The following is a 12406-nucleotide window of genomic DNA, read 5'->3' as shown; positions in this document are numbered from 1 at the left end:
AGAAAAGACAATAATAACCTATTCTTTTCTATTTTCGTAGCAAATTTGATTTTGCAGTGCGCTGTTGATTGAGGTTTTGGTGGAAGTTCTATAGCTCGTCTTCTACTTATGGCCAGATAACAACATTTTCTTGAAACAACAATCAGTTACTGACAGAATCATCAATTTCTTCAGAATTCAGATGAAGGTGCATGGCAAAATTGGCCAGAGATAGGGATAAAACGTGTGCAATATATTAAATGTGTGTGAAATGTATTAAATTTGTGTTAAATATATTAAATTTATGCGAAATATATTAAATATGTCTGAAATATTGTATGTGTGTATGTGTATGTGTATGTATGTATGTATGTATGTAAAAGAACACAAACACACACACAAAATTCAAGCTTTCGCAACAAACTGTTGCCTCATCAGGAAAGAGGGAAGGAGAGGGAAAGATGAAAGGATGTGGGTTTTAAGGGAGAGGGTAAGGAGTCATTCCAGTCCCGGGAGCGGAAAGACAAATATGTCTGCTTGTGTCTGTATATGTGTGGATGGATATGTGTGTGTGTGTGCGAGTGTATACCCATCCTTTTTTCCCCCTAAGGTAAGTCTTTCCGCTCCCGGGACTGGAATGACTCCTTACCCTCTCCCTTAAAACCCACATCCTTTCGTCTTTCCCTCTCCTTCCCTCTTTCCTGATGAGGCAACAGTTTGTTGCGAAAGCTTGAATTTTGTGTGTGTGTTTGTGTTCGTTTGTGTGTCTGTCGACCTGCCACCACTTTCGTTTGGTAGGTCGCGTCATCTTTGTTTTTGGGTATGTTTTTCCTTCATGGAATGTTTCCTTCTATTATAACCGTATGTATGTGAAATATTTGTACATTGGTCAAAACTGCAGGCAGAAAGAAATTGTGTGGATTAAATTGGGAAAATTGATGCATCTCACATGGTCAATCATGAGTTTCTTGCTCACAAGGAGGACAGCCTAAAAATGATTTTTATTTTTCCAGAAGATGGAAAGACGAGGAATATTGTTTGCCCTAAAGCACTTGCAAAAAATTCTTCAAAATAATTAATGCACAAACAATAATGGTCTTTCATTTATGTCATACGGGTAAACGTGTCTGTTTTGTATGGCAGTAACCACTTAGAAAGAAAGAAAGAGAGAGAGAGGCATGACATGTGCTGGGCGCAGCTAGTCTGTAATTAAAATCCTTCTTCTCTTCTTTTCTTTTTTGTTTGTAATTTTTATTTTCAGTGTTATTGTGTAAATAAATAAAAAGAATTAATTTCTTGAAAATATTGTATGGTGTGTAAACACGGCATTCATGTTAATTGGATAAGTAACGTATGAAAGTGAAGTTTATGTGACACTCTTCTGTATTTTGTTTTAGAGGCTGAAATGTTTGGTTGCAGCAGAGGATGATGGAAATGTGGTTCCGTGCCACGAGGTGGATGCTTCCTTTTATGAAGAGTGGACGAAACGTGTAAGAGAAGCGGACCGGAAGGCAGAGGCTGGTTTTGCACCTAAATATTCCAAGAAATACAAAGGCCGCAAAGAAACATTTGATGAGATGCCAACTCCCAGTGACGATGGGAAAGAATTAAAGCTCAGTTCTACTTCTCCCATGAATTGCAAACAGCACAATGTTGTACCGAACAAACTAGCTCTGTTAGGTTGGAAAGATTTGCACTCTCCATCAAATTGTGTCCCCAGCAACAAGTCCCCAGCAACAAGACCTCTCAACACAAGTGATGGTGGAACAAATGATTCTGAGGAGGACTGCATAATTACTGATGTTCGGCTTTGTAGTAGTCCTTCTAGTGTTCTCCACAAAACCCCACCATTGGGTATAAGGAAGAACTCCAGTACTAGTACAACAGTAACAGGACAAAGAAATCTGGGTAAATCGCTTACAGATATAAGACCAGAGCAGCAAATAGGCGAATCTAATGAGTTAACAGTAGTTGGAGTCAACCGTACCTCTAGTGCGAGGAAATGGCAGCATTGTAATAAGTCACAATTTCAGAGCAGTGCCTTTAGTGCATGCCATTGTCGTTCCAAGCGCGTCCAGCGAAGATGTCGTTCCGCTAGCCCGAGGCTGTGCAGTGTCAATGATTATTACAGAACTGAGGATGACGATGATGAAGACGATGATGACTACGACGACGACAAGTATGATTTTGATCCCGTCACACGTCTACAGCAGATAAACAAGCAGATAGAGGTGAGTAAAACTATCCATAAAATTCCTCAGTGGTGTAGAAACTAAGATGCCCCCTATTGGTTGATATACGGATGTGAAAGCACTGTAAATTGGTGTTGGTTGATTAATTTATTGGCACTGTACTTGGGAACTTGATGAAACACCGCACGTGTGGAAGTATCTGAAATGAATTTTATACCTTTTTTTTTTTTTTTTTTTTTTTTTTTTTTTTTTTTTTTTTTTTTTTGCCCCCCCTGTAAAACTGTTAGCTCCCTTATAGTTTTGAGGTACTTTAATCATTTTTGGGAAGTGGCTATCAATAGCCATCAAGTAATGTATAAAATGCAAGTTTGAGAATCATCTGCTTTTATTTTAAACCCAAATATCAACCAGTTTCAGTGGACCATCTCCACAAATAAGGTTAAAATGGTGTAAGCCACAGCATTACATTTGTAATTACTTAAATAACGTGTAAAGCATGTCACGAACATCAGTATATGGCAAAGGACTTTTAGAAGCAAGCACATTAATACCAAGTGTACACAGAGTAGTATTGAAGAAAAGATCAGGAGTACTATATTGTAAATATGCAATTTTGGCTGACTTATCTTACTTGAAAACTGAACACTGTTTCTAGGCTAATTGTTTTTGCTTGTATAAAAAAAATTCATAATTATTGGAGTAAGAGATGATTATGGTTGAATTGAGGATATACACTGAGGTGAGATAATAGAAGTTGTAGGATAGTGATGTACACGTATACAGATGGCTGTAGTATCACGTACACAAGGTATAAAAGGGCAATGCACTGGTGGAGGTGTCACAGTCCTCATCTTTTCTTCAGTACTGCTCTGTGTACGCTTTGTATGTGTGTGTATTAATATGCTTGCTACTGAAAGTCCTGTGTCGTATATTGATGTTCATGATATGCTCTACACATTATTTAAGTTATGACAAATGTAATATTGGGGCTTAAACAATTTTAACCTTATCCATGATGATGGCCCATGACTGAAACCAGTTAATATTTGGCTTTAAAATTAAAGCAGCTGATAGTGAAACATGTATTTTATACAATGAAGTACTCTTCCTTGTAAATATGCAATTTTGGCTGACAAATGTTAACTTGAGAACTGAACACTGTTTCTAGGTTGGATGTTTTCACTTTTATAAAAAAGCTTTGTAATTATTTGAGTCAGAGATGATTAATGTTGAGTGATGATATACACTGAGGTGTGCAGTGCATTGGCAGAGATTTCATTCGTAGTCAAGTGATTGAAGAGGAAAGATGATGGGAATGAAGAGACTTCGAACGTGGACTGGTAGTTGGAGTTACATGCAGTGAACACTCCATTTTGGAAAACAGTAGGGTATTCAATATTCTGAGATGCCCAGTGCCAAGAGTGTGCAGAGAATACCGTATTTCAGGCATTACCTCTCACCACAGACAACGCAGTATTCGATGGCCTTCACTTAATCCCTCTAGTGGGCTCACAACTCTTTTGTGAGTACATGCTTGGCTACCACGGGCCCCCAGCCTTTGCAGCATTACTTCCTTTCCATGCTGCAAACTTATACTTCCACTCCCCCCCCCCCCCCCCCCCCGCCCCCCCCCCTGTCTCTTCGTTGGATGGTTTTCTTGGCGCAGACCCTGCTTGGACCTGGTTTATGATTTGGGACTCAAGTTTCCACTTTTGGTATTTTCTACAACTTTTCATAACACATGTTCCAATTGTTGGATTTGACCTGCCACCAATTTTCAGAATTCTCCAGAAGTGCAGATTGTGCAGGGCTCTCCAAGCAATAGATTTCTGGCAAGGTAGCCATTTGTGAGTGTGTGTGGTGCCCCAGTCGTGTTGGATGAGCCGCAAATGAAGCAGATGCAGTTATCTCCCATTGGTGGCAATAAGGCCCCAGCAGTCTCTCTCTCGGATTTTATGGCCTTCGTGGAACCACTCTAGCCAACTTTATACAAAGAATTTTCCAGTTTTCTGTCAGCTCAGTACTTCTTCATTCTCTCGGATCTTACCCTTCTTTCTCCATCAGAAATCACCCTTCCTATTGTCTGTTTGTTGATTCTCATTTGCAGTCTGGTTTGTTTGTCTGTGAGTTTCCTGGTTTTGTCAGTTTTGTTTAGGTCTTCCAGTGTAATCTGTAGCTGAGTGGTGGGTCAGTTAACACGATTTGACTGTTTTTCAAAGGACATTCCAAGACCAATTTTCTGTGCTGGTTTTCTGAATACTGTTGGGCAAGAGAGCTAGGTCATCAGCAAATCCTAGGCAATTTAAACTTATTTTGTCTTTGGGTCTTCCAATTTGGATGTTCTTTGGGTTAATCTTGTACCATTCCCTCATTATATATTCTAAAGCACAGTTGAACGGCAGGGGTGCCAAGTAATCTCCTTGTCTTAAACTTGTTTTTATGATGAATGGCTCAGAGAGTTCTCCCCTGAACTTGACTTTTGATACAGTGTTGGTTAAGGTGAGTTCTATCAATTTGATTAATTTTGTATGGAGCCCGAAATTTCTTAAGATTTTTAACATTGAAGGTCTATGGCTACAGTCATATGCTTTTTTAAAGTTCTTGAAGGTTATTACAAGAGGTTTATTTCGTTTCTTGTAATATGCTATGGCTAATTTTAAAGTGATGATCTGTTCTATGCAGCTTCTCCAAGGTCTGAAGCCTCCTTGCTATTCACCTAATTCTTCCTCTAGTTGCTCTTTGTTCCTCTTGTATAGGATTCTGGAGAAAATCTTGTATGTACAGTCTAAGAGAGATGCCTCTTTAATTATCTGGGTTGCTTCTATCTTTTTTTTGTGGAGTGGGTGGGTTATGGCTGTGGTCCAATGTTTGGGAAACTTTTCTGTTATCCAGACTTTTTTTTAGGGCTATGTGTAAGAATGTTCGAACTATATCACTGGTATATTTCCACATTTCTGCAAGAACTTGGTCTTCTCCTCATGCCTTATAATTTTGCATCTCTCTGAGTGCCGTTTCCACCTCTTGGATTGTTGGAGGATTTATGAGATCAGGTAGAGTCTTGATGGGTGTGTCTGTATTAATTGCTAAAAGTTCCTGGGCTTCTTCACAATTCAAAAGTTTACTGGATGCTTTTGCCATGATTTCGGCATTTTCTTTGTCATTATTTGCCATTTTCCCGTCTTCCCTTTTCAGCATTAACGTGGGAGGGGCAAATTTTTGTAATTGTCTTCCAAACATTTTGTAAAAGTCTGTGGGATTGATTTTATGGTAATTTTCTTCTATTGAGTCGATTAGATCTTTCTGTGATTGTCTCTTGGTTTGCCTGATAACTTGTGTGAACTTTTTCCTGATATTTTTGAGGTTGGTAGCATTTTCTTCTGTTTTGTGTGTTTGAAATTTTAACCATACATGATGTCTTTCTTCATGAATTTTGTCACATTCTGAGTTCCACCAGACATGTCTTTTATGTGGGTTCAATGGGGCTACATTTTCAGCTTATTGCCTGAAAATTTAAACCAGTTCTTCTATGTCTCTATGGAATGAAAGTCCTCTTTTACTATAGACAGATATAACCCTACAATGCTCTCTTCCCTTTCTATGCCATGAGATAAACCTTGGGCTAAGTAGCAAGCAGAGCAATTCTCCCTGCAATACTTAGTTTGCAGGACTGATGGGGATTCCTTCTCGCCACAAAGCCTCTATTCTTTGTGAAGAAATTAGAAGACAAGATTGGGGAAGTGGCAGCCATCTCTAAAATGAAAAGTAGATCAATTTTGATCAGAACTGTATTTCTTACCTCCAAAGGCACATTCTGACCAAATTCTGGCTTTCTAGCTTTATTATTTAGCGCTACTTATTTTTTTCTTAAAACTGCATTTTTATGGAAACTATTAGTTTAATTACATTAACACTTAATATTTAAAACGTTATTACAATAAGATATACGTTGACAAGGTGTAAACAGAAAGTTTGACTTTTAATTTTACATTTAATTGTGGTGCAATACTTGTGTGCTACACGTAGATGCCTTAAGGTGACGTGGCACTACTAGCAGTGAACTGGGGCAAGTCCCAGCACACTTGCTCGCCTCTGTATCTCACACAATACAGCGCTTGTTTCATTTCAAGGGCTGCTCGACCAAACATGCCCCCTCATGGTTGGGGGCTCTCCTCATGCTGCTTTCCTTTCATCTACTATGGGATTGTTGGCTTCTCACCCACTGGTGCATTGGTCCCCATTTTGCACCCAGAGATAAATCACCTTCCTCTGATTTATCTCGGCAGGTAGGGGTCTCTTGGGGCACTTCCATCGGAGGCTTCTGCCAGTCTACAACTGCCATATCTTCTAAGGAGAGGAAAGGTAAGAACAAGTCCTCCAAGAAGGAGATTCCAGTTGCGCCCAAACCACCAGATTCCGACTGTTCCACTTGTGGTTGAGGCAGAGGCACCAGCGGCCCCTGAGACCCTGGATTGCACCACGCAACGGAACCCGAAACCTGTGTGTGTTGATGCCTTAACACCTCAGCCAGTGACAGCAGGTGACATAACCCACCTGCTTGGCCCCTTCACGACCTCACAGTACATACTTCCAGTGCCTTCTGCATTGCCCTTCAGGAATTGGTTTCCAGCAATGCAGAAACCGGCCTTACATGGATATTGGGGGGATATTATAAGAATCATGCTTCCTATGACAGGGTGTTGGCCAGTATTTTGCACATAGGTCCTGGACACTCTTATTTAATGAACTTAGGTCTCTTAATACCCCTTTGGAGGCTGTGGCTGTGTTCAGGTAAGAGCATTTCAGGATACTACCATCTGCAGCAGTCATCCCCCCCCCTCCCCCAATGGTGAAGAGTCTCAGAATGTATTGTTTGTGTTGGTTTCTCAGCTTTCCCTACCTTTCCTAATCTTGGGTGATTTCATTGCCCATAACCCTTTGGGGGATGGAATCGCTATCACTGGGTGCGGTCAAGACTTTGAAAACTTACTGGTACAACTTGACCGTTGCCTCATGAATACTGATGCCCCCCACACACATCATTGTGTTCACAGTACTTTCTTGGCCATTGATCTTCCCATCTGCAGCCCTTGTCTTCTCCCATCCATCCACTGAAGAATCCATATAACCTGTGTGATAGTGACCACTTCTTGATCTTCCTGTCCCTCTCTCTGTGTCACTGCATGGTACTCCTGCCTTGATCCCCTGTTCCTCACACCCGCTCTGATGGAAGACAATACCTTAGTGGTCATCAGAAATCATTGAGACCATTACAGACTGTAGGTGGGCGGTATATCAGCAAGATCATCACTGTCACATTGTGAATCTCTCCTGCTTTCACTAAAACACTCTGTACCACTAATATTTTCCAATAACTCATGAAATTCATCGTCATTAAGTCCGCTACTTATGCTAGGTGTTGGACTCAATTTTTAACACAAAAGTGCATGAAATGAACAAACTGCAAACACTAACTTAAAGAAAAAATAGCTGAGAAACAATATTAAATAAGAATGTTGCCCAAAAACGACAATGTAGGATGAAATAACAGAATGTAAAAAAATATTATGAAGCACGATCTCAACAAACAAACAATACAAATCAGAATTATCATTCAGTGATAATTCACTGCAACAACACTCAAAAGTCAATAATTATCACTGTACACTTAAATTGACAAATGAGAGGACAAATGTAAGGATATAGAGGCTTACCTCACTAGGGGTAAGATAGATACTGCCTACAGGAAAATTAGAGAGACCTTTGGAGAGAAGAGAACCACTTCTATGAATATCAAGGGCTCAGATGGAAACCCAGTTCTAAGCAAAGAAGGGAAAGCAGAAAGGTGGAAGGAGTATATAGAGGGTCTATACAAGGGCGATGTTCTTGAGGACAATATTATGGAAATGGAAGAGGATGTAGATGAAGATGAAATGGGAGATACGATACTGCGTGAAGAATTTGATAGAGCACTGAAAGACCTAAGTCGAAACAAGGCCCCGGGAGTAGACAGCATTCCATTAGAACTACTGACAGCCTTGGGAGAGTCAGTCCTGACAAAACTGTACCATCTGGTGAGCAAAGTGTATGAGACAGGCGAAATACCCTCAGACCTCAAGAAGAATATAATAATTCCAATCCCAAAGAAAGCAGGCGTTGACAGATGTGAAAATTACCGAACTATCAGTTTAACAAGTCACGGCTGCAAAATACTAACGCGAATTCTGTACAGACGAATGGAAAAACTGGTAGAAGTTGACCTCGGGAAAGATCAGTTTGGATTCTGTAGAAATATGGGAACACGTGAGGCAATACTGACCCTACAACTTATCTTAGAAGCTAGATTTAAAAGGCAAACCTACGTTTCTAGCATTTGTAGACTTGGAGAAAGCTTTTGATACTGTTGACTGGAATACTCTCTTTCAAATTCTGAGGGTGGCAGGGGTAAAATACAGGGAGCGAAAGGCTATTTACAATTTGTACTGAAACCAGATGGCACTTATAAGAGTCGAGGGGCATGAAAGGGAAGCAGTGGTTGGGAAGGGAGTGAGACAGGGTTGTAGCCTCTCCCCGATGTTATTCAATCTGTATATTGAGCAAGCAGTAAAGGAAACAAAAGAAAAATGTGGAGTAGGTATTAAAATCCATGGAGAAGAAATAAAAACTTTGAGGTTCGCCGATGACATTGTAGTTCTGTCAGAGACAGCAAAGGACTTGGAAGAGCAGTTGAACGGAATGGACACTTTCTTGAAGGGAGGATATAAGATGAACATCAACAAAAGCAAAACAAGGATAATGGAATGTAGTCGAATTAAGTTGGGCGATGCTGAGGGAATTAGATTAGGAAATGAGACACTTAAAGTAGTAAAGGGGTTTTGCTATTTGGGGAGCAAAGTAACTGTTGATGGTCGAAGTAGAGAGGATATAAAATGTAGACTGGCAATAGCAAGGAAAGCGTTTCTGAAGAAGAGAAATTTGTTAACATCGAGTATAGATTTAAGTGTCAGGAAGTCGTTTCTGAAAGTATTTGTATGGAGTGTAGCCATGTATGGAAGTGAAACATGGATGATAAATTGTTTGGACAAGAAGAGAATAGAAGCCTTTGAAATGTGGTGCTACAGAAGAATGCTGAAGATTGGATGGGTAGATCACGTAACTAATGAGGAAGTATTGAATAGGATTGGGGAGAAGAGGAGTTTGTGGCACAACTTGACAAGAAGAAGGGATTGGTTGGTAGGACACGTTCTGAGGCACCAAGGGATCACCAATTTAGTATTGGAGGGCAGCGTGGAGGGTAAAAATGGTAGAGGGAGACCAAGAGATGAATACACTAAACAGATTCAGAAGGATGTAGGCTGCAGTACGTATTGGGAGATGAAGAAGCTTGCACAGGATAGAGTAGCATGGAGAGCTGCATCAAACCAGTCTCAGAACTGAAGACCACCACCACCACCACAACAACAACAACAACAACAACAACAACTTAAACCGAAATGTCAAATGTCAATACTGAACATACTAGATCTAGCAGTTAATTTCGTAAGTTGAGTTAAACTGAACAGGGAACTGACAAATCACCATTCTCACGGTACTTTCATTGTTAGGGGGTGAGAGTAGATTGTTACCTTGATATTCTGTGATTTAAGGTACCTATCCAGTAACTCAAGTAGAAGATCTTTGATGATTTTTTTTTTAAATTTTGAGTTAGAACAGACACACACAAATTCTAGTTCTGAATTGGCTCCTGAGTTATGCCTGGATTCTAGGTTGTAAGGCTTTAGCTGCGGTCGGGTCAAATTCTGTGCGCAGTTCTATTTTACCTGTTGTGGCATGCCATATCACAGTACACACCTATGTAGATTCAAGATGCATTGTGGGTATACATCGACATGCGCATGGACACACACACACACACACACACACACACACACACACACACACACACACACACACAAACGTCACAGGGGGTTGTGTGATATTATTTGAGTGATTACCTTATCAAGTAAAATTTTCAAAGGACATGGCTGTATGAGCACCCTCATACTTTCACCCCCTCTGGCTTGGATGCATGCACTGATTCAATTGGGAAGAGTGTCCTCAAGCCATTATATCCTCTCCCAGAGCCAACTGACTGACAGCTGTTGTAATTGGTCCTTGATATCCTGGTTACTGGCTCTGGAATGTATTTGATGTCAATGCTGATCCCATACGTTCTATTGGGACAGATCTGACTTTCCATGAAAGTACCTAAACGTCATGCAGACAGATCAGAGAGATACGTACCACGGTTGGACAACTGTTGTACTGTTGAAAAATGACGCCACGAAACTGTCACGTGAGACATACCACACGAGAATGCAGGATCTCAGTGACGTACTGTTGTGCCGTCAGAGTTAACTCGGGCACTACCAGCTGCGATCTGAAATCGCACCCGATGGTTCCCCACACTGTGATGCCAAGATTAACAACACTGTGCCTCTCCAAAACTTTGGAAGAATGCGACCTCTACCCAGGTCACCATCATGATTGCCAATGGTGGTCGTCTGGGGTAGTGCTGGACTGCGGTTCGTCACTCAGTACAGTGTGACGCCATTTGTCAGCAGTCCGTGCTTTCCAGTGGCGGTGCCACTCCAGATGCAGCCGTTTGTGTTGTGATGTTATTGCAGCCTATACATAGGGCGGTAATTCTCTAGTCCGGCTGCTGCTAGTCTCCTACCAGCCATGTGGGATGACAGAGAATGTTTCAGAGGGTCCAGTACTTGGTCTGAGAGACGGCAGGCACAGATTTGAGGGGGTTATGATGTGCTCACTCCCGTCACATTCTCATGCGGTTGACATCGGGCCGCTGTCGTACTGGATGCACCACATCTCACACGAGTATGCAGTATGTCCGTGTTCTTCCCATTGCTCACTCAACATCAATACACCTTTAACACGTTATTTACACCCTACCTGGCCTGGTGACAACACTACATATGAGCAATACTATTGCACTCTGGTGGCTGTTCTACATATCACAGAGAATTACAGCCCCGATCATTTACACGCCTACTGATGGTATGAGTATTTGTACAAAGTTGCATTGACATCTGGCTATGTATTATGGGTGCTTCTTTTTGTACATGTGTGTGTACATATGGGCTTCTGCATAAATTTTACTTGAGAAGGGGGGGAGGGTGTAATACTAAAATTTCCAGTTTTGATACACTTGAAACGTGTTATATTTAATGGGTGATGTCCATTTAGTATTTTTAAGATAAATTACTTTTATGCCTCAGCAATCACCATACTTCATCAGTGTATACAAAGTAATGTCTTTTCGTGTTAATACGAATATGGATATCAGCCATATCAGGTGAATAAGGCTGGTGTGGCAATAATTCATACCTTAGTTAGCATAATTTTGTCATGGCTACGGCACACGCGTGCGGGTGCACGTCGTCTTGGTGGAAGATGAGTTTGAGTTTCTACCTTGCTAAACCTGCCTTTTTTTCACGTATCTTTAGTTGCAATTTGTCCAGGAGGTTAGCATAGTATTCTCCAGTAATTGTTTGCCCAGTGGGGAGATAATCTACAAACAGAATCCCCTTCACATCCCAGAACACTGATGCCGTGACCTTTTCCACCGAAGGAATTGTCTTTACTTTCTTTGATGGCGGAGAATCAGCGCGTGTCCACTGCTTTGACTGTTGTTTTGTCTCTGGGGTATAGTAGTGCACCCAAGTTTCATCTGTGGTCCAAGCCTGCATAAAAAATTTTGTTTGTTTCTCCTAAAACGCGTCAAACATTGTTCTGATATGTCCATTCCCATGTGTTTTTGATCCAGCATCAAGAATCGTGGCACCCATCTTGCAGATAATTTTTTAATTTCTAATTATTCAGTTAAAATGTGATATATTCTTTCAGGTGACATGTGGCAAGCATGAGCAATTTCACGCACTTTCAATCAGAGATTTCCCATAACCATTTTTTGCACTTTTGCAATAATTTCTGCAGTAGTGACACATCTTGGCCGATCACTGCACAGATCATCATCTAAGTGCTCCCCAACAAATTTAAGTTCACTTGTCCACTTGGCAACAGTTGAATATGAAGAAGCAGAGTCCCCCAGTGTATTCTGGAAATCGGCATGAACGTCCTTTGCTTTCATACGTTTCTTTAGGAAGTACTTAATCACTGTTCAAATCTCGATTTCCCCCCCCCCCCCCTGCCCTCCCCCCCTCCCATCTTTGCAAATC

The 12406-nt window shown here is 41.0% G+C and overlaps 1 protein-coding gene across 1 annotated transcript in view; it reads left to right on the top strand.

The window, feature by feature from the left end:
• The first annotated feature begins 1595 nt into the window (after window positions 1-1595).
• The window catches only part of LOC126106372 (uncharacterized), an 88910-nt gene continuing 78099 nt past the window's right edge, over window positions 1596-12406 (top strand). The window contains exon 1 of the mRNA XM_049912635.1: window positions 1596-2210. Coding sequence (XP_049768592.1) covers window positions 1611-2210 — 600 coding nt within the window. The 5' untranslated portion in view covers window positions 1596-1610. The remainder of the gene's footprint in view (window positions 2211-12406) is intronic.

Source organism: Schistocerca cancellata, chromosome 10 (genome assembly GCF_023864275.1).
Source record: "Schistocerca cancellata isolate TAMUIC-IGC-003103 chromosome 10, iqSchCanc2.1, whole genome shotgun sequence".
NCBI lineage: Eukaryota > Metazoa > Arthropoda > Insecta > Orthoptera > Acrididae > Schistocerca > Schistocerca cancellata.
Note: the sequence above shows the minus strand (reverse complement) of the source record. Positions and strands in the feature narration are given on the sequence as shown.